This window comes from Grampus griseus (assembly GCF_964374135.1).
Source record: "Grampus griseus genome assembly, chromosome: 19".
Taxonomy (NCBI): Eukaryota; Metazoa; Chordata; class Mammalia; order Artiodactyla; family Delphinidae; genus Grampus; species Grampus griseus.
Window position 1 is genome coordinate 8,907,578 of NC_139013.1, and position 21,964 is coordinate 8,929,541.

At 52.2% G+C, this 21,964-nt stretch overlaps 2 protein-coding genes across 6 annotated transcripts in view; one reads left to right on the plus strand and one right to left on the minus strand.

Moving 5' to 3' along the window:
- On the plus strand, positions 1 to 11,339 carry SLC1A5 (solute carrier family 1 member 5). Of its 2 annotated transcripts, none has more exons than XM_082676502.1 (8): positions 1 to 1,170; positions 3,467 to 3,509; positions 3,935 to 3,982; positions 5,182 to 5,348; positions 7,199 to 7,432; positions 8,217 to 8,411; positions 8,558 to 8,692; positions 10,465 to 11,339. In XM_082676502.1, the coding sequence occupies exons 1-8, from the start codon at positions 602 to 604 to the stop codon at positions 10,697 to 10,699; spliced, it is 1,626 nt and encodes a 541-aa protein (XP_082532628.1). In that variant the 5' UTR covers positions 1 to 601; the 3' UTR covers positions 10,700 to 11,339. The 2 variants fall into 2 exon arrangements, with proteins under 2 accessions (XP_082532628.1, XP_082532629.1); XM_082676503.1 differs by lacking the exon at positions 1 to 1,170 and adding an exon at positions 1,801 to 1,816.
- The window catches only part of FKRP (fukutin related protein), a 15,427-nt gene continuing 4,027 nt past the window's right edge, over positions 10,565 to 21,964 (minus strand). For 3 of the 4 annotated variants that reach the window (XM_082676505.1, XM_082676506.1, XM_082676504.1), the window contains one exon: positions 16,254 to 20,169. In XM_082676505.1, coding sequence (XP_082532631.1) covers positions 18,642 to 20,129 — 1,488 coding nt within the window. In that variant the 5' untranslated portion in view covers positions 20,130 to 20,169 and the 3' untranslated portion in view covers positions 16,254 to 18,641. Of the gene's footprint in view, positions 10,675 to 16,253; positions 20,170 to 21,964 lie in introns of those variants that run through there. The other variant, XR_014298150.1, reaches the window with a different exon arrangement.

Consider the following 21,964-nt stretch of genomic DNA (forward strand, 5'->3'; position numbering starts at 1 on the left):
GAGCCCGGGAGGTCCGGTCTCGGCTAACAGCTGATTCTTCCCGGGATCCCGGGCCGCCGCCTTCGGCACCCAGGGGACCGGATCTTCCCGCCTGGACCCAAGAGCCTGGCCCCCCTCTTCCCGGAGCTCTGTCTTCCGGCCCCCAGACTCAGGCTCCCCAGCTCTCCGTTTCCAGGACCCAGGCACCCCAGGTCCCCGCCTCCCGGATCTGCGCCACCAGGACCTAGCCTCTTGAAGACCTCTGCCGCCTGGGCGCCTTCAGCCTTCCGGAGCCAAGGACCCCAGGTCCCAGCTTGAGAAACTCCCGTATTCCTAACCCCCAGGGTAAAGAACCCCAGGTGCTCCCACCTCCCAGCTTTCACCGCCGGGCGCAAACGAAGAGCAGAGGAGCCCCAGCGCCCAGCCTAGGGAATCTCAAACACTCCAGCTTCCAAGAGACAAGGAACTTAAGCGCTGTGAACTCACAACTCCAGGGAACCCTCCAAAGTTCCAGCCTCCAGGCTCTGTTAACTTAACAAAGTTTTAAGGAACGATAGCGTCCTGGGAAGGAGCCCCAAGCGCTCCCAGCTTCCAGGCTCTGAGGAACCCCGGGGCGTTCATCATGGTGGCCGATCCGCCTAAGGGAGACCCCAAGGAGTACGCGGCGGCGGAGCCCACCGCCAACGGTGTCTCGGCGTTGGTCCCCCTAGAGGACCTCGGCTCGGAAAAAGGCGGCTGTTGCGGCTCCGGGGACCAGGTGCGCCGCTGCCTTCGCGCCAACCTGCTGGTGCTGCTGACAGTGGTGGCAGTGGTGGCGGGCGTGGCTCTGGGGCTGGGGGTCTCAGGGGCCGGCGGCGCGCTAGCGCTGGGCCCAGCGCGCCTGGAGGCCTTTGCCTTCCCGGGCGAGCTGCTGCTGCGCCTGCTGAAGATGATTATCTTGCCGCTGGTGGTGTGCAGCCTGATCGGCGGCGCGGCCAGCCTGGACCCGAGCGCGCTCGGCCGCCTGGGCGCCTGGGCGCTGCTCTTTTTCCTGGTTACTACACTGCTAGCGTCGGCGCTCGGCGTGGGCTTGGCGCTCGCCCTGCAGCCGGGCGCCGCCTTCGCCGCCATCAACAGCTCCGTCGAGGACACGGGCTCCGTGGAAGAGGCCCCCAGCAAGGAGGTGCTCGATTCGTTCCTGGATCTTGTGAGGTCAGACCCCGCCCGCCCGGTGGAGGGGTTGGGGGAAGGGGGTGGGTGCTTCAGCCTCGTGGGGAGGGGACGCGTGTTAGGGTTGGCCGGAGTCGCCACGTGGACGGAAGGGGGGTTTTGGGTCCTCCGTGTCCGGGATATCCCCAGGGCCTCAGGAAAACAGGATGGGATAGTTGGGGGGAGCTCTGGCCCCTTGAGGGTCAGGGTACAGAGGGTGAGAACAGACTCCTGGAGGAGATTTCTAAATATGGGGGCCTGCGTACATAAGCGGGACCCCACAGGAGGGTGATAGGGGCGTGGAAGTCTTATAGAGGGAGAAGTGATGCTTGGCGGGGTTGAGGGGGACATAAGAGGGTCTCTGCTGTGACGGGGGAGGATCCTGAGGGGATCTTTGGGTGGCCAAGGGCCCCAGGATGGGGCTTCTGGATAAAGGTTTAAGTCCAGTGTCTGGAAGTTCTGGGAGCCCTGGGTAAGGGACTCCTGCAGGACCTGAAGAGATCAGAATGACCCCCAACCAGGCCCTCTTCCCACGTGGTTCCCCACACCACGTGTCCCCCAGACAAAGCCAGGTCCTTTTTTCAGCCTCTTTTCTCCACCCAGTTCAGCTGGGCAGGACCCTGGCTTCCCCTTTATATGTTCCTGGTAGGTAAGTCCTGCCACCTCCACAAACTTTCCATCCCATTTCCTGCTCTGTCTGGTACCCGGCCGCCCTCCCCTCACACTAGGCTGCTCAGAAAGGGGGCAGATTCTTTTCTTTTGGGCCTCTGCTCCCCTCCCCTCCAGAATGGCTCTTTCCCCCCTTTTAAGGAGGGCAGACTGCTGGATCCACATGGCCTTGCCTTTGAGGCCTGATGATTCAGTGTCGCCAGGTTGTTTGGGGACTTCCTGGAAGTGGGGGAAGGAAATGACGAGTCACGGAACAGGGTTCCCCTCAGTCTCTTGGGGCATCAGTGCAGGCTGATATTGGGGGGAGGCTTGGTGTCCAGAAATTACAGTGGGTGGGCACCTCCTGGCTGGGGGAGATTAGCTGTGTCCTGAACCCAGCCCTGGCTGGCCTGGGTGGGTACGGGCCGACCTGCAGACGGGCACACCCACTTGAAGTTTGTTTATGTGTGCAAGCTTCCCCGTTGTGCCCAAATCCACGTAACTCATTTGGCCAGCCACTCGGCGACTTAGCTGGAACATCTCAGAGCCACCCAACTTTATGAGCCACTGACACACAACTGGACACGGGCACGCAGACGCTCACCGATGCCACTGACCACACCAACGTGTGGAACACTGCCTAAACACAGCTCAGGAGCACATGCACACTCACATACGTGCCTACAGGGCCACACATATCTGAACACTAACCTGCACCCCCCAACCGGATACCAACACCTGATAAACTACCAACCACCACCAGCAGCTGCGCACCCACGTCTTTGGTGAGAGGGAAGATCCGAGGTTGCCGAGTGGCTCGGACTGTGGCACCAGCTGGCTGGTTTCAAATCCCAGTTTTGCCACTTCCTAACGGCAAGTTTCTTCACCTGTCAGTGCCTCGGCTTCCCTTTCTGTGAAATGGGGATAATAGTGCAGGGCCCTGAGGGCTGTCAGGAGAATTAAATGAGTTGATTTATAGAAAGCACTTAGTACAGCGCCGGTAGTCACCTTGGCTGTTAGTTTTGTCTTGCCCTGAGGTACACGGGGCCACTGTCCGACTCCCTCACATGCTCAGTGGGGTTTAATGCACGCTGCTGCACGCTTAATCACACCCAGACACCCTCACACGAGAGTGGCTGCATAAACACAAAGGCGCATTCACAACAACACAGTCAATCCTTGTCGCTTTCTCACCACCTCTTCCCTAACACACCCAGATCTTCCCCACAGCCTGCAACCCCCCAGCAGCCCCCAGGGCCAGCCCTTTCCTGAGGCCTCCAGGAGGAAGTGGCTGATGCAAGGTGTCCAGAGTATTGAGGGTGCCGAGTGTGGGATGGAGCCAGGCCCCGTAACCCTGCCCCAGCCTGCCTTGGGAAGCGGGCATTCCTCACCCTCAATCCACATTCCCTCCGGGCTAGAACACCAGCTTCCTGGGCCCCAGGATTCCAGCTGAGACTCTGCACACCCTGGAAAGGTGTGCAGGCCCAGGTCCATCTCTACCTGTCTGAACCTGGCTGAGGCATGGGTGAGGACCGCATGTGGGTACAGATGGGGCCTCCAAGGTTCCCCTCACCCCAAGAGGCCAACCCAGTTCCCCTGACCTCCTCCTGTGGTATCTAATACCCCCCCCCCACCATGTTTATCTCTGCAGAAATATCTTCCCCTCCAACCTGGTGTCCGCAGCCTTCCGCTCAGTGAGTCCTCTGGGGTGTCCCTCAGGGTTGGGGGGTGGGCAGGGAGGGAGACAGCCAGTTCCAGCCCCTTGGTGCCTGGAAAAACGCACGTGCCCACATATTTACAGGCCATATTGCAGGGCTCCTGGGTGACTTATGAATGAAACCCATCCACGCCCCTCATGAGAATATGGGTTCTGAGTCCCCTCTGGGTTCTAATTCTAGCTGTGTGACCCTAAGCAAGTGCCTTTACCTCTCTGAGCCTCAGTTTCCGCCTCTGGAAAATGGGGGTTTGAATAGTCCTACTGCAGCAGGGTTGCTGGTGGGATGGAATGAAATCACGTTTAAGGGAAGCTTAGGGCGGGCTTTGAGTATTGTCAGTGCCTGAATGGGGTGGGGGAGCCTCGATGACAATTGATGCTGACTCTTCCCAACCCCACCTGCAGTATGCTACCTCCTATAAGGAGAGATTGTTCAACGGAACCCAGGTGAAGGTAAGAGCTGGGAAGGCGGTGGGGGGCCCTGCACCTTGGTTTTTCCATTTTGTTCTTACCCTGGCCTCGTCTGCCTTCTGGGTCTTCTTTTTTATTTATTATTTTTATTTTTGGCTGTGTTGGGTCTTCGTTGCTGTGCTCTCTAGTTGCGGCGAACGGGGGCTACTCTTTGTTGCGGTGCGCGGGCTTCTCATTGTGGTGGCTTCTCTTCTTGCGGAGCACGGGCTCTAGGTGCGTGGACTTCGGTAGTTGTGGCACGCGGGCTCAGTAGTTGTGGCTCGCGGGCTCTAGAGCACAGCCTCAGTAGTTGTGGCGCACGGACTTAGTTGCTCTGCAGCACGTGGGATCTTCCCGGACCAGGGCTCGAACCCGTGTCCCCTGCATTGGCAGGCGATTCTGAACCACTGCGCCACCAGGGAAGTCCCCTGGGTCCTCTAACATTTGGGCACAATCTGTTTTAAACTCTCTGAAGCCCCTCCCCAATTTCTGTCTTTTCTGCCTTTCTGGAATCTCCATTTTGTCCTCTCTTCTCCCTCCCCACAGCCACACTCAGGTCCAGGCTCCTCTTTTCCCCTCCCGCCCACCTTCAGCCTGGCAGCTGGAGAATTCTTTCCAAAGCACAAACCTGACCCAGCCTCTTTCTTGCCTAAAGCCCTGTCATATTCCCTAGTGCCCTCAGAAGAAAGCCTAGGCTCCTCGCCATAGTCCCCGGGGCCCCTGTGAGGTCCTGCCCCTGCCCATCCACCCACCCAGCCTCATCTTGTGACTCTGCCTGGCCCATTCTGCTCCAGCCACAGTGAATTTCTTAATGTTCTTTGAATGCCTAAGTTAGAGTCATTTCAAGGTTGTTGCATATTGTTAACTCCTTCTAGAAGAGGGAACAATACCCCTCCCCTCCCTTTACCTTGTTCACCCCCGGTCTCCGGGTCTTAGCCCCTTCCTCCAGGAAGCCCTCCCTGATTCCCCTCCTCCAAGCTTGGCAGCACAACCTTCCTTGGTTCCCATACTCCCCTGGGTTCCCCCGTCCCAGCCCTGTCCACTCTGGGTGGTCCCTGGACCTGGACTGTGAGCCTTGGGAGGATGGGGCCTGGGGAATGGTCTTGTCTCTGCTGGGTCCCAGCAGTGTGCAGGACAGGCCCTCAGTCACTGTGCAGGTTGACTGAACGGCCCCGCCCATCCCCATGTGTTCTTGCCCAAAGGTGCCCATGGGGGGTGAGGTAGAGGGTATGAACATCCTGGGCCTGGTGGTGTTTGCCATCATCTTTGGCGTGGCCCTGCGGAAGCTGGGGCCTGAGGGAGAGCTGCTCATCCGCTTCTTCAACTCCTTCAACGATGCCACCATGGTGCTGGTCTCCTGGATCATGTGGTAAGTGGTGGGAGAGGGGGCTGGTGAGGCGGGGTGGGGCAATCCTCTATCTGCTCCTTCGAACCAGACGGCCTAGATTCAAATCCAGCATCGACTATTCCCTGGCTATGTGACTTCAGGCAAGTGACTTACTCTCTCTGTGCCTCAGTTTCCTCATCTATAAGGTGAGGACAGTACTCTATGCCGTGAGAGCTGATACTGATCCTGGAACCTTCTTGATCCTATTGGAAGGTGACAAAAAGACCGCCGAGCTGCGGCCGCAGCCTGGCTAATGCATCTGTTTCTGAGATTTCACTGTCATCAAATGTTTGCCTTTGGATCAATAATGGAAAATAGTGCCTGCTTTATAGGTTTATGATTAAGATGACACGAGTGACTGAGGTGTAAGTAAAGCACTTAGAAAGTGTTTTAAATGTCTAGCACCTACTGAGCGTTCAGTTAATGTCAGCTACGATCATCACCATTATGTATGAGCTTTTGTTAAATGGCCTCAGATAATGAGGGAAAAAAACACGTGCAGAGGCCTTCAGCTTCACCCTTGCCACCTCCCCTGTCTCATCTCCACATGGTGTCACACTGATTCTCAGGACCCATCCTGGATCAGAAGGTCAGAAATCAGGAGGTGGGTTAGGGCTGCTGCCTTTTTACCAAATCTCCCCCAACCCCAACCCTGATTCCAGGGTAGCTGACATCTAAGAAGCTGCTGTGTGGAACTAATAGAAACACTTGGTGTGTGGGTAAGAGCAGGCTCTGCAGCTGGGCAGCCTGAGTTCCTATCCCGGCGCTACTACTTCCCAGCTGTGCGCCCTACGACAAGTTACTTATCCCGCCGTGCCTCAGTTTCCCCATCTGGAAAACGGCGTTGATAGTACCAGGCACGAGTGAGTTAATACGTGTAAAGTTCTTGGGACAGTGCCTGACCTATAGCGTGCCTACAGTAAACAAGCTTAGTTAATATTTGTCAAGTACTTGTATAATTTCTGGGCACATCTCACTGGCTAGAACCTGGGCATTTGGCCAAACCTAGGTGCACAGGTGGCTGGGAAATGGTGCTTTTCTTCTGTAACTAAAGAGGAGAAGGGGTTTGGAGACAAGTAGCCATAGCGATCAGGCAATCAGGGAAGTGATGTTGGGAGCCCTCCTGGCTGGGAGACACATGCAACCCCTGGGATCTTCCCTCCAGGAGAGGGTGATGATACATTCCAGCGGAAGCCTATAGACTTCACTTATTGTGTACAAAAAGCTTTCAGCTCATTTCCACTGGCATCTCATTTCATCCTCCCAAGATTCCTATGAGGTTGGTAGCATTATGGCCCCTGTTTTATAGACCTATTTGATTTTAATTCAATGATAGCGGCAAGAGATTCAAACTAGGAGCTCCCTTGTGGGGTTGTGGTGAAGACGCAATCCCATTCAAGGGCTCGGCACATCATAAATGCTTCATACCTGGGACATTAAGACATGAGCCACGGTTTTATTTTTCATGGTGAGAGAGTGTATTGGTTTATGTCATATTAGCTGCTGTAACAAACAAACCCAGAATATGTAAATGACATGCACGGTGGGTGTTTCTTTCCTGGTCGTGTGTTAAGTCCAAATCTGGTGGGTGACTCTACTCCAAGTGGTTGATGGAACCCCCCCAAACTTCTTTTATCTCCCAGTGGCGCTATGTTCAAGGGGAGAGAATGGAGGATGGCAGGGGAGGTGCCCGAACATCAGCCCACATTGCTGTGGGCGCTTCCTGACTTGGAGGGAGGCTGAGAAGTGTGGTCAGGCCATGAGCCCAGCACAATGCCTGGCCCTGGGTGGGCACATGGTCAGAGGTGGCGATCTGTCTGCTGGGTAATTAGGTATGCGCCCGTGGGCATCTTGTTCCTGGTGGCCGGCAAGATCATGGAGATGGAGGACGTGGGGATGCTCTTCGCCAGTCTCGGCAAATACATCCTGTGCTGCCTGCTTGGCCACGCCATCCACGGGCTTCTGGTGCTGCCGTTCATCTACTTCTTCTTCACGCGCAAGAACCCCTACCGGTTCCTGTGGGGCATCATGACGCCGCTGGCCACTGCCTTTGGGACCTCCTCCAGGTGTGACCTTGGGGCAGACCAGGGCAGGGTTTTTAAGCTTAAGGGGCCTGGAGCAGGCATCAGATGTCTAAAGACCCCTGAAATTTTGTCTAGGGACATGGGATCTGGGTAGAGGGAAACCCCCCCCCCCCACCATTAGGAAACTACTGCCTTGGAGATTTATTCCTTCCTTCCTGAGAACCCCTCCGCATCCCAAGGCCTGGCCTTGGGGGACTCTAGTGTTTTACCCTGGATCCAACCTCTAAAAGCTCCTTCCGCCTCTCCTGAGTAGTTTGTCCATCTCTGCGGGCCCTGTCCCCTCAGGATCCCACCCTCCCTATAGCAGCATCCCCCAGAGTATAGTAATTCTTAGTCGAGGTCTGTTATTGGTAGAGATGGGGAAGGGGTGTGAGTCAGTGAGCGCTCAGACATTCTAGAAGTTAGTTATGAATTTTTATGTGTATTTTAAGGAGTAGCCGTTGGTAATCTCCCAGGGGTCCAAGATTCCCTATATTTTGGAATGCTTCCATTCTGTGGGATCCCTAGTGCCTTCTGGCTCTGAGAAGAGAAGGGCATGGCGAGCCGGGGAGGGCTAAGGGGTGTGGGTGGAGAGCCCGGGTTCACGGGAAGCAGAGGTCTAGGCTGGTGGGCAGAGCTTGCGCCTGAGATGAGGTGCTGTGTGGGTGGGGCCTGGTCCAGGGGATGGTCAGGGGAGGTAGGTGGGGCGTGGCTTGAGCGGTGGGCGGGGCCCGGTCGGGCTGGCCAGGTGAGCTCGCGCCAACTCAGATCTGCGGTCCCCTCGCAGCTCTGCCACGCTGCCGCTGATGATGAAGTGCGTGGAGGAGAAGAACGGCGTGGCCAAGCACATCAGCCGCTTCATTCTGCCCATCGGTGCCACTGTCAACATGGACGGTGCCGCGCTCTTCCAGTGTGTGGCGGCAGTGTTTATTGCACAGCTCAATCAGCGATCCTTGGACTTCATGAAGATTATCACTATCCTGTGAGTGCGGGGGGGCTGCGGCTAGGACCCCCAAGGCACCTGACCCCTCCCTTGAGAATGGACACGAGCTGGGAGGAGCAGCCCCACCCCCACAGCTTCTCCCATTACCGAGCGGCCTCTCCCTGACCTCTCCTCTCCTCCCCCAGGGTCACCGCCACAGCATCCAGTGTGGGCGCCGCGGGCATCCCCGCCGGAGGTGTCCTCACTTTGGCCATCATCCTCGAGGCGGTCAGCCTGCCAGTTCACGACATCTCCTTGATCTTGGCTGTGGACTGGCTAGTGTGAGTGTGGTTCGAGGGTTCGGGGGGCTCAGGGGTACTCCTGAGAAAGGGGACGAGCAAGAGGGTCATTGAGAGCCTCTGAGCAGAAGGGAGGAAGGAAGGGGTTCTAGAAGAAAGGGGAGGGGACCTTACCTTGAGTGTTCTAATCAGAGGGAAGAAAGGGATCTTTGGGGTTCCAAGAGGAACCCCAGAAAGGTAGCATGTCCCAGTGGTTAATAGAGCAGACTCTTAGACCAGGCTCCCAGAGCCACTGTTGCTAGCTCTAATGACCTTGGGCAAGTACTTAATCTCCCTGTGTCTCAGTTTCTCCATCCGTAAAATGGAGAGAATAGTTCCTCCTGGAGGATTAGATGACTTAATACACGCAGCTTTCTTAGAACTACTTAGAACAGTAAGTAGAAAATGCGACGTAATTGTTAACTATCATGATTAAGCTGTTAAGAGTGTAAAAGATTAGAAGACAGTCTGGCTTCAAAAGTTAGAGAGTTACCATGTGTCTTAGCAATACCACTCCTAGGTTTAAACCCAAGAGAACTGAAAACATGTCCACAAAAACTTGTACGTGAATGTTCACAGCAGCACTTTTTCTTTTTTTAATTCAACATCTTTTAAAAAAAATTAATTTACTTATTTGGCTGAGTCAGGTCTCCGTTGTGGCAGGCGGGCTCTCTAATGGTGCATGGGTTCCAGAGCACAGGCTCAGTAGTTGCGGCACATGGGCTTAGTTGCCCCGAGGCATGTGGGATCTTAGTTCCCCGACCAGGCATCGAACCTGCGTCCCCTGCATTGGAAGGCAGAGTCTTAACCACTGGACCACCAGGGAAGTCCTCATAGCAGCACTATTCATAATAGTGAACCGGTAGAAACAACCCAAATACCTATCAATTGATGAATGGATAAACAAAGTGTCATATGTCCACACAATGGAATATTATTCAGCAAGAAAATGGAATGAAGCAGTGATACAAACGTACATGCTACGACATATGACCCTTGAAAATATTATGCTCAGTGAAAGAAGCCAGACAAAAAGGACCACATTGTATATGATTCCATTTATATGAACTGTTCAGAATAGGCAAATCTATAGACAGAAAGTAGATTAGTGGTTGCCTAGAGCTGGGGGATGGGAGGAGATGGGGAATAACTGCTTAATGGATACGAGGGTTTCTTTCTGGAGTGATGAAAATATTCTGGAATTAAATAGTGATGATTGTTGCACAACCCTGAATAAACTAAAAACCACTGGGTTGTATTCTTTTAAAGGGTGAATTTTATGGTATGTGAATTGTATCTCAGTTTTTTTAAATGGGAGGAGAAGGACCTGAGGGAGAACTTAGTATTTCAGAAGAAGAAAGAGGCATTGATGGGTCCTCTGGGGCCCCAAGGAAAGGGAGGCATGATTTTTTGAGGTTCCAGAAGGAACAAATCTTGTATTTGATTGGAAGAAGGATCTTTGGGGATCCAGGGAGGATGGAGGAGATCTTTGGGGTCCTAAGGCAGAGAAAGCCTGATGGGACACTTGGGATTGTAGGGAAGGAAGGTGGGTAGGAGGCTTCTGGGGTTCTAGAGGAAAAGATCTTTAAGGTTCTAGAGGAAGGGATATTTGGGATCCTGGGAGGATGGAGGGATGAGCTCCTAAGAGGAGTAGAACAGGGTTCTGTGAAGGAGGGCATGATGGGGACTTGAAGGTAACAGGCAGGGAGAGGGGAGAGAGTTGGGCCCTGACCCTTCCCCTCCCACTCACTTCCCCCTCACTGTTCCCCCTTCAGCGACCGGTCCTGTACTGTCCTCAACGTGGAAGGTGACGCCTTTGGGGCAGGACTCCTCCAAAATTACGTGGATCGCACAGAGTCCCGCAGTTCAGTGCCTGAGCTGATCCATGTGAAGAGTGAGGCGCCCTTGGCTGCGCTGCCGGACCACACCGAGGAAGGGAACCCTCTCCTCAAACGCTGTCCAGGACCTGCTGGGGACGCTGACACCTGTGAGAAGGAATCAGTCATGTAAATCCCAGTAGGGACCCTCCCTGCCCCAGTCGGGGGGTGGGGTGCTTTGGACATTGGAATCATGCGGCATGGATGAACGGACAAACAGGGCCTCTTGGAGAGTCCCACCCACACACTCGGGGAGCCACAGGCCTCAGCTTCCCTCCCTGCCATGAGATCTGGGAGGCCTCACTGCTGGGGTATATGCGTTTGCTTGTGTGTGTGTGACTGTCTGTCCCCAAATCTCCCCAGTCGTCAACTCCTGTCCTCACCCAAGGCTAGGAAACAGCAAGATGGAGAAATAGCGGCCTCCACACCCCATCCTGGGAGCCTGCATGGCCTCGTGTCTCAGGGCACAGGGCACCATGGGAAATTCTTCCCTCTTCGAGCAGAAGGATGTTCTGACAGGTTGCTGGCTCCTTTGATGGTTATTTTGGTGGCTGTAGCTCTAGCTGTGTGTGTGTGTGTGTGTGTGTGTGTGTGTGTGTGTGTGTGTGTGTGTTCTGTGACTCTCCACGGTACAATCCCACCCTGTCCCCAGGCCCTCTGTTCCCTTCACAGTAACAGAAACACTCCCGGGAACCCTGAGGGGAGACTGAGGACACACACTGCTGTTACTCCAGAGGATGCTTTTCAGCAATAAAATTGTCAAGTGTATCTAATCAGATGTTTTCAAGAGTTTGACTAAAAGTGCTAGCCACACAGAAAACAACAACAAAATGATAAATTGGACTTCATTGAAATAAAATATCCGTTCATCAAAAAACACGCAGCCAAAAAATAAAAAAAAATATATACACACACAGCACTGTTGGAAACCACAGTGAGATACCACTACACACACTTATTGGCATGGCAACAAACAAAAGCAATACCAAGTGCTGATGAGAATGTGGAACTGGACAGAGCCTATGCATTGCTGGTGGGAATGCAAAATGGTCCAGTCACTTTGGAAAATCACTGGGCACTTTAGGGCTTCCCTGGTGGCACAGTGGTTAAGAGTCCGCCTGCCGATGCAGGGGACATGGGTTCGTGCCCCGGCCCGGGAAGATCCCACATGCCGCGGAGCGGCCGGGCCCGTGAGCCATGGCCGCTGAGCCTGCGCGTCCGGAGCCTGTGCTCCGCAACGGGAGAGGCCACAGCAGTGAGAGGCCCGCATACCGCAAAAAAAACCCCAAAAAACTGGGCACTTTAATATCAAAATGTATTTTAAAATATCTACTTACCATGGGGCTCATGAGTCCTGCTCCTGGGGATTTACCCAAGAGAAATGAAAGCTATTCACACAAAAGCTGGTACACAAATGTTATAGCTGCTCTCTGTAATTGCCAAAATTTAGAAACACATCAATTGGATTAGCTGGTACAATCATCATTCGATGGAAGCCTGCTGGGCAAAAAAAGTGTTGATATACTCAACACGATGCATCTCACAGATTAACATTTTGAGTGAAAGGAACCAGAAATAGTACATGCCTTATAATTCCATTTATAAATGAAGGTCTAGAACAGGCTAAACTGGTCTATGGTGAGAGAAATCGGAACAGTGGTGACCTACGAGGATCTATATATAGATCAGGAGAGGGCACAAGGGGACTTTCTATGACACAGCAAATGTCCTATATCTTGATAGGACGGATGCTTACACAGGTGTAAACGTTTGGAAAAATAAACTAACCAGTACACTTAAGATGTGTGCAGTATGTACCCTAGGTACGTTAGCTTCCAGTTAAAAATTTTGTCCCACCTGCGGTAAATTCGTTTCCAACTATAACCACCTCCATGGGAATGCAGTTACCCCTTGATAACTCTCACTATCCTAATAGTCCCAATAATGACTCGCGCTTTTTTTTTTTTTTAAACCCCCAATTTGCTGTTTGAATCAAAAACCTGTTCTGCAACTGTTTTCAGTTCTATCTGAGTCCTGGACGACACCAGTTAAGACTCACCTGTTCTAACAGGATCCTGTCTTGTGCATTGTTGAAGCATGTTACTCGTGACCGATATTCTCTCCCCCTTCCTAGGTCCCTATGTAGACTTCTGCCAGGTGCCTGGAGGTACCACCAATTATAGATGTTACAGCTTGAGCACCTTTTCTGGGTTTATGTAGTTACTTCTCCTGATCATTGCTGTGTGGCAGGGAAATATCATTCATATCTGATTCTGTGCAAAATTGTGTATTGCACACAAACATAGCCACTGATGAGTTCATTAAGTGTTGAATAAATTAAGTAATTGTTTTCAATGATTTCTATTATGCCAGAAACCTTAGTGGGTTGTTACAGAAGTGTTTAATAAGAGTGTTAAATGATCTTTGGGGAAATCAGTTGGGGTTTTTGGATGGAGCTAGGAGTGCATTATTTTCCTCACTTGAAATAGCTGTTTACTGCCCAATTTTCTATTTCATGCTTTTGGGAGAATGGATGAAATTTAGATGATGAGGGATGCCTATTTAAAGAGATACACACCTACACATGTAATATTTTGCATGTACAATCTATGTAGAAAATATATGTACATAAAACTGGGCCATGTTCCACCAAACAGTACTTACCCATTTTTAAATTTCCTTAAAAATTTTTTTAATTAAAAAATTTTCTTTTATTTTGGCCACACTGTGCGGCTTGCAGGATCTTAGTTCCTCCACCAGGGATTGAACCCGGGCCATGGCAGTGAAAGCGCAGAGTCCCAACCACCGGACCACCAGGGAATTCCCACTTACCAAATTTTTTCTATTCCATTTTTAAAAATTGAAGTATAGTTGATTTACAATGTTGTGTTAATTTCTGATATACAGCAGAGTGATTCGGTTACACACACACACACACACACACACACATATATATACTTTTTTTCATATTCTTTTCTATTATGGTTTATCACGGGATATTGAACATAGTTCCCCATGCTATACAGTAGGACTTGTTTATCCGTTCTGTATATACCAGTTTGCATCTGCTAATCCCAAACTCCCACCCATCTCTCCCACACCCCCTGCCCCCTTGGTAACCACAAGTCTGTTCTCTATGTTTGTGAGTGTGCTTCGTAGATAGGTTCATTTGTGTCATAGTTTAGAAAGATATGGAATGCTTCGCGAATTTGCGTGTCATCCCTGTGCAGGGGCCAAGCTAATCTCTGTATCATTCCAATGTTAGTGTATGTGCTGTCAAAGCAAGCACTCTTCCATTTTTTAAAGTGCTGAGCACATGCCATTAGTTTGCCTAAAATGCTGATCTAGGTCATATAGAAAGACTGGAGCCATGTCAAGCCTCCTCGGTATTGATAGGGTCTCAGGTGACTCCCAGATCCCGTCCCCACTAGGACGTGCACTCCAGGAGGAAGCCACCTTTGTCCTGCTCGCGGCTGCATGTCCAGAGCACAGCAGAGGTCCTGGCACATAGTAGGTACTCAGTATTTGCAGAAGGAATGAATTGGGCTCCAGCTACAGAGCCTCCTCGCTACAAGAGGCTGTTGCCCTGGTGCAGACCCCGCTTCTGCTACCTACCAGCTATGTGACTTTGGGCAAGCACTGCCAGGTGTCACCATCTGGTGACAATGGCTCTGTTACGCCTCACCCAAAGGCCGCTGATGAAGGTTACATAAGAGCAGAAGAAAAAGCCCTGGAGAGCCACTCTCTGGAGCCTAGCCTCCATCTCCTCCCCACCCTTTCTCCCCTGCCCCACCCACTCCTATTATTGGGACACCCCTCTTGCTTTTTCCCAAGGAGCCTGGCGTGGGAGGAAGGGCTCGGGCTGGCCTTGGATTGGGCTTGGGCCCGGGTTCAAGCTCAGAGTGACAGTCTGGCGGGCAGGCAGCGTCATGGCTCAGCTCTGTCTTCTAGTGACAGATCAGTGTTTCTAGGCCATTTGGCCCCTCTCCGCCATCTGCTTTTTGGGGGTCAACCTTATTGAGATATAATTTACACACAATAAATTGCATCCCTCAAAGCAGACGACGGGATGGGTTTTGACAGATACATACACGCTTGAAAATCCACCACCACAATCAAAACACACAGCATTCCTACCTGCCCCCAAACTTCCTCGTGCTCCTTTGTTGTCTTTCCCTCCGTCCCCTCCCAGGCCCGGGCCACAGCTGATCTGCTTTTGGTCCCTAAGGATTCGTTTGGACGCTTCTAGAATTTCACATTGGTGGGATCATATGGTATATGACTTTTTGCATTGGCTTCTTTGACTCAGCATAATGCTTTTGAGGGTTAGTCATATTTTTACACGTATCAGTAGTTCATTCCTCCCCGCCGTGGCCCCCCCAACCCGTCTTAATCACTGAGTATTCCATTGTCTGGATGTACAGTTTGTCTCATGTGTTCACGGACATTGGGTAGTTTCCAGTTTGAGTTAACGTGCATAAAGGTGCGTTTGTAAACATGTCATTGAGTGCCATTCACTTTTCAGAGCAAATATTTTGTAATGTCCAGGGGCGATACCCGGAAGATTTGTTACTTGGTAAATGCGTTGGCTCATCCCACAGTCCCTGGGACCCCCTTTCCTCCCACCATGCCTAGTGTTAACCCCTGGGCTGCTGGGTCAGGAGGAGACCCAGGGGGTCCCCAGGGAGAGCCAGGAGGGTAATAGTAGGGGACTCTTGGCCGTGATCATTTACCAATGGATTCATAACCCACAATTTAATGCTTCTGTGTTTAAGTTCACAGATGATATAACCCACGGGCACGTGATATTAAAAATGATTCCAATAAACAAGGTCCTACTGTACAGCACAGAGAACTAGATTCAATATCCTATGATAAACCATAATGGAAAAGAATATAAAAGAAAAGAATGTATATATATATATATATATATATAACTGAATCACTTTGCTGTACAGCAGTAATTAACACAACATTGTAAATCCACTATATTTCAATAAAAAATAAAAATAAATAAAAATAAAATAAAAGCAAATACTTCACACACACACACAAAATGATCCCATTGCCCCAACTGTAAGAAAAAGGAGAAATAAAAGGATAGGAATTTAAAATATACATTTCAATATGCAAATGTGCGGGGCCACCTTCCTAGAACCCAAGGAGGGAGACAAACATTTACACCGGAAACATAGGCAGCTCCTAACGCGTCTGTAAACATGCGGTTTAGGTGTTGAATTACCAAGAACCAGGTGGAACGTGGTTTTCTGATATTGTTGACAATCCTTGGCCAAGTTTCAAACAAAACACAAGCTTCCCTCATCTTACGTGGTAGTTGCACTTCCTGGAAAAGTCAGAACCTACGAAAACCATCTAAAAAGACTTTGTGTTTGCCTAAGGAGAGTTAGGTTCTAGGCTCAGATCATTCTTAACCAGGTTTTTCCAAGTAAGGCTAAAATTTCGTTAGTTTGCACTAGTATGGATGGGCTGGTTGTTAAAGTATTGAAATACTTCTGGCTGGTGAATAGTATAAGAGTGAGTGAGAAAGTGTAAAATTCAATAATACATATTGCGATAAATTAGTTCAAGTTAGTTGTTGTGATGGGTTTTCTGTCATCCCATTACTTAGTTGGTAATAAACATATTGAATAGACAAAACTATTAGACAATATTTTAAGGGCTAGAAAAGTTTCAGACGTAATTGCTGTTAGTTCAGGAACAGCAAAGAGAGGAGAAAAACACCAAAACACTGCAGTTGCTGCTAAGAGAAATTCTTTATCTATTGAGATCTCAAGTCCTAAGGATTCTCAATTTAATGGGAAGTTGCTAAAAGCATTTGATGCGGTTCCCTTATCAAACCACAGCTAAGACAAGGTTATTTTAAATATACATATGTACATATATAACATGTTATTTTATGTATATACGTATATACAGCTGTGCCAATCAAGAAATCACACCAACAATTTCTAAATGAAACAAAACCATTACAATAATTTACGAGTGATTTGAGCTTCAACTTACGTTCTTGGCAACACCTTAAAGAAATATGTATATATAGATAGCTAATATTGATTATTTTGAGAATTAAAAAAGATTTTAAGATGTGATGCAGATATTGATTTATGTATTTATATTACCATGCCAGTTGCAAAATATTTTGAACATCACCGCCTTTCATGAATGCCCAATGGGACATTTTAAAATAGTATGTGACAAGGGACCCTGCTTCATTGTGTGGAGGTGCCCTGCATATATTATAAGACATCTCCATCCCTGGGCCGTGCCTTCCACCAGCCAAGAGCACGGTCCGATCACAGCAATAACCCAAATCATCCCCATATGTTTCCAGAATGCTCCCTGGGAACCCAACAGACTGCGAGCCGTTGGCAGGTTCAGTGGTTAAAAACAGAGGCTGCGTTGTAAGTCAGGCTTCGTATGTCTGAGCCTCAGGAGTCTGGGCCAAATCGGCATTTATCTTCTCTTGCTGGTGTGCGAAGCTCCCTCCTCCAAGGGCTTCACGCTTCTGCAATATCACCAATCCCCGCCACCCATTCAATGGAGCAGTGACTTGCCTAAGGTCACAAAGAAAGTAAGTAGCCAAGCCAGGAGCCACACCCAGCCCTGACTCCCGACCCCTTTACCACCCAAGTGCCTCACAGCACCCCTGTGGGGCGAGGGTCACCATTAGCCCTGTTTCCCAGGTGCAAAGCCAAGGTGAAGAGAGTCAGAGTCACTGGTGGCCCAAGTTCACAGTGGGATTTGGATTTGAAGCACTTGGATTTGAACCCAGGCCTCTCCCACTTCAGAGCCTGTGGTCTCAAAGCCAGGTGCATACACCCAAGGGGTGTGCGGGACAAGTCACTGGGATGAGGCTGGTAATCAAAACCCTCTCTATTTATTTTTAATTTTAAAATGGAATAATTTAAGCCTTATGACTAATATACAGAATGCTAGTAGTACCTGGATATAAGTTATAAATAAATCTACCTATTGGAGGTACATGCCCAAATAGTATTTCCTCTTAGGTGCACGATCACAAGAGGAAGGCGGCTGTCGCTTTACCTGCTAAGCCGTGTGGCTTCCCAAAGCCCCCCTGGGGTACTATCACCAGAGAGGGGCATAGCAGGCAACGGCAATGCAGGCTACAGACGGACAGCCTGGGTTCAAGGCCCCTCTCTGACACTTCCCAAGCTGTCTGACTTTGGACAAGTGGCTTTACCATTCTGGCCTGTTTCCTCATCTGTGAAATCAAAATAACAGCAGCTCTCACCTCAGAGGGGCAAGGTGAGGGATAAGCCAGTTACTCCGTGTGAAATACTGAGAACGATGCCTGACACACACTAAGTGCTCAGTAAATGTGAGCTATGATTATTGTTTACCCCACCTTGCGAGTGGCTAACAGGTGCAGAGAGCTAAAATAATGAGGTAACAGTTAAATGGAGGGGGCCGGGATCCAGAACCCGGTTCTTAACCACAGCCACACCTCAGAGCCTGTTTGCTTCCCTGCAAGATGGGGTTACGAGCAGCATGCACCTCACAGCGCTCTCCCAGGAGGAAAGGAGGTCGTTTTCAGAAAGAAGGGGATTTAGTCATCCTGTCCTGCCAGGCACAGGAGGCTAGAGGGAAGACCAAAGGCTCAAGAGACGTGAAAGCCGTGGAACAGAGGTCCCGGGCTTACATTCGCCTTGGCCCCCAAGGTAGGACAAGGGCGCCCTCTAGTGGCAGAAGCAACTCCAACGGCCAAGTGTCCTGGGGCTCTTTGTGTGCTAGACCCTGAAGGCACACACTGAATCCTGGAGGAAACCGAGGCGCAGAGAAATTGGGACGCAGCAGTCTGGCCCCAGAACCTACACTCTTTTTCCCTCTCTTTCCAAAACTCTGCCCCAGCCCTGGAGCCCCGGTTCTGGAAATTTGGGGCAGGGCACGCCTTTGAGGTCCCGGGCTGTGCTGGGCCCAGCAAGGTGGCTTGGCATCCCTGGCTTGCCCACCAAACGCCAGCAGCACCAAGACAAAGGACGATGAATGCCCTGTGCCTGAATGTGCTCCTGACTCCAAGATCAGGCGCTGGAGCTTCAGCTGCTTCCTGCCAAACTCAGGAGTGCTGGGTTGGGGTATTCGGGGTTCTCGATGACCCCGGGGCCGAACTTGAGCTCCAGGAAGCGGCGGTAGTTGTTAGGTGCCTGCGCCACGAAGCCGGCGAAGGGCAGGGGCACGAGAGGCTGCAGGAAGTGTTCGGGGAACTCGACATCCTGCCGGTGGTCCAGCCACGTGTCCTTCGTCATGACCCCGTTTCGAGGGTAGAAGGGCCACAGGTCCACGTGCAGGTGGTTGCTCTCGCTGTACTGCACGCGGAAGAAGTCGCCCTCCACAGCCTTCTCCCACACGAAGCCGCGCTCATCCACCACCGAGCCCGCCTCGGCACCCCGCAGCTGCTCGCAGTTGCCCACGTCCTCCAGGTAGATGCCCAGGTCCACGTCGTAGTCCCACGGGATAATGTCCCCGTGGCGGGCCGCCCCCAGCAGCGAGCCACCCTCCAGCCAGTAGCGCACGCCGGCCGCCTCCAGCACGCCCACCACGTAGCGGGCCGTCTCGCGCAGCGCACGCAGGCAGCACGGGGGTGTCCAGCGCTCCTCGTACAGGTAGGCCGGCGTGTCGCCCACCACTGTCCCGAAGCAGCGCGGGGTCTCCTTGTTGCATCCGAACCACTCGAGCCGCCCGCCCTCCCAGCTCACCAGGCGGATGCCCAGCGCCCGCAGCAGCGCCGCCCGCCGCGCCCGCCCCTCGCGCTCCGCCTTCCAGCGCGCGTGGGCCGTGGTCAGCGGGGGCTGGCGCGCCCTGGCGAAGGGCAGGTCCAGCAGCTGCACCGTCCAGCCGCGGAGGGCGGTCTGCAGGAAGAGGCCGGTGCCCACGGGCCGGGCCAGGGGCGCCGAGAGGTTGAAGAGGTCGCGGGCGCGCAGGAGAACCACGGCGTCCCCGTCCAGGGCGTCGCAGCGGGGTGCGGAGGGTGCCGGGCCGTAGCGCGCCGTCCACTCCCGCAGGCTGACGTTCAGGGCCAGGCACCGTGCAGGGTTGGCCGAAGCAACGGGAGCGGCCACCAGGCGTGCGCCTCCCGCTCGCAGCACCTCAGCCATGCGCTTCAGCTGGCCCGGTGCCTCGGCCCTCGCCCCGTCAGGCACCAGGGCCACGTACTCGGTGGCCACGTAGGTCTCAGGGCGCGAGGCTGCAGCGGGCCGGTCCAGGGCGGGCTGGAGCAGCGCCAGGCGAACGCTGGGGATGCGGGGCAGGGCGAGAGGCGGGTAGGGGAGCGTATCGGCTGCCACCACCACCGGCTGGGCTGGGTCCTGCTGCAGGAAGGAGTCCACCAGCTCTGGCACCGCGTTGTCAAAGGCCTCGAACTCCCGCACCAAGATGGTGACCCGGGGGCCGGAGGCAGATCCACGGCGGGAGCCCCTGGCCGGGGAGTACCTGGGCTGGTGCTGCAGCCACGAGACATAGAACAGGACCAAGAGGTTGAGGGTGATGGCGGCTGCCAGAGCAGCCTGGCAGCGGGTGAGCCGCATGGGGCTGAAGTCAGGCCCTTAGCTGGGCTTCCCGGGTATCCTGGGGAGCGGGGATGAAAGGGGAGACTGGAGCTGGTTGTCAGAAACCCCCCCCCCACCCATCCTCAGCCTTGTCTTCCTGTCCCAGCCTTTTCCTTATTTGGTTTCACTTCCGACATTTCCTCCTCCAGGAAGCCCTCCCTGATGCCAGGCTGGGTCATGCAAACCCCTCTGGGCTCCTTCAGACCCCTGGGTTCCCCGACTCTAGCCTACCACTCTAATTCATTAGTGAGTAGGGCCCAGTCTGTGTGAGGGCAGGTCCTGAGCCTGTCTTGGTCACTGTTGGGTCCCCAAGGCTACTCAGCACAGAGCCAGGTACACATTAGATGCTCAGGAAGTTTTTAACCAATGAATCACCTTCCCTTCTTCCTTGTTCAGTCTCACCCTTTTATTCATTGTCAACTTCTCATTCAGATTCGGGTTCAGTTATAAATGCCCAGACCCCATTCATTCCCTGCTCTCACCCCTGATCTCTTCTTCCCTTCCCCGCACCCCCCCCACCCCGGCCTCGGGGTCAGAACCTTGGCCACCAAGCCCCTCCCCTGCTGCCTCCTTCTCACTTCCTCAAATCCTCTGCCATCTGGCCATCTCTTTCCTGATGGTCAGCCAGATGTTTTTGGTTTTGCAAGGAAAGCTAGAAATGTTTTCTTAAATCATAGAATTATTCCAGTTTGTAATGTTGGCCACTAATTAATTTTTTTTTAATGGAATGGGTCAAACTCAGACAAACAGGAAGTAGATGGTGGTTGCCAGGGGCTGTGAGGAGGCAGAAATGGGGAGTTGTTGTTTAATGGGTATAGAGTTCCAGTTTTGCAAGATGAAAAAGTTCTGGAGACTGTTTGCACAATAATATGAATATACTTAATACTACTGAACTATACACTTGAAAACTGTTAAGGTGACAAATTTTGTTATGTGTATTTTATCACAAGTAAAAAAATCTTTTTTTTTTTTTTTTTTTGAAGTACAGTGGGCTGCATCCAAAGAGGCTGTGCTCCCTCCATAGGGCACCTCCACCTCTATTCATGGGCCACATTCCTAAGCAACCCCCAGGTGGCGCTGTCTCTATGTCCCCATCACAACTTGAAGATGTGGCTGGTCTCCAGCACAGAAGGAATAACTAACTCTCTCTTCTGAGCAGATACTAAAGTTTCCCCATGAAGGATCTTCATAGGTTCTGCCCCTCCCGGAGAGGGGGACGTCAGAGACCCCGCTAATCTTCCTACCTCCTAAATACTTCTGACCCCCCTCCTCCCCATTCCCACAGCTCTCCCTTCAACCCTGGTTCACCCAGATCCCCACCCAGCCTCCCACAGTCTCCTAAGTCCCCTCCTCGTGGCAGCCAGAGGGGTCTGCATAAAGCACAAATCTGACCTCTCCCTCTCTCGCTCAGAATCTGCCATGGCTCCCTAGTGCCCTGGGGAGAAAGTCTAAGTTTCTTACAAAGTCCCACCAGGCCTCGTATGACCTGGCCCTTGCCTGCCACCATTCCAGCCCCATCTCCTGCCATGCATCCTCGAACTCTGTGCCTAAGCCATCTTGGACTTTTCTTCAAACAGATCTTATTTCTAAACCTTTGTGTATCCTGTTCCTCCTGCCTAGAAGAGTCTCCTCTCGATCACCCCTTCTCCCCGTGCCTCTTTTCTCCTGGAGAACTCACTTATGCTCAGGCTTTAGCTCAGATGGCCCCTCCTCCAGGAAGCCCTCCCTGAACCACAGTCTGAGTCAGAAGTCCCCTCTGGGCTCCCGGAAACCCTGGGCTACCTGTTCTGGTTTGGCACTGTCTGGGGATGGCT

What these genes read in the sequence shown, in the direction of transcription:
- SLC1A5 (XM_082676502.1), top strand. Translation starts at nt 602, where the DNA reads ATGGTGGCCGATCCGCCTAAGGGAGACCCCAAGGAGTACGCGGCGGCG. An exon ending in TGTCCGCAGCCTTCCGCTCA is followed by an intron (nt 3,510 to 3,934) that starts GTGAGTCCTCTG and finishes CCCCACCTGCAG; the next exon opens with TATGCTACCTCCTATAAGGA. An exon ending in GCCTTTGGGACCTCCTCCAG is followed by an intron (nt 7,433 to 8,216) that starts GTGTGACCTTGG and finishes GTCCCCTCGCAG; the next exon opens with CTCTGCCACGCTGCCGCTGA.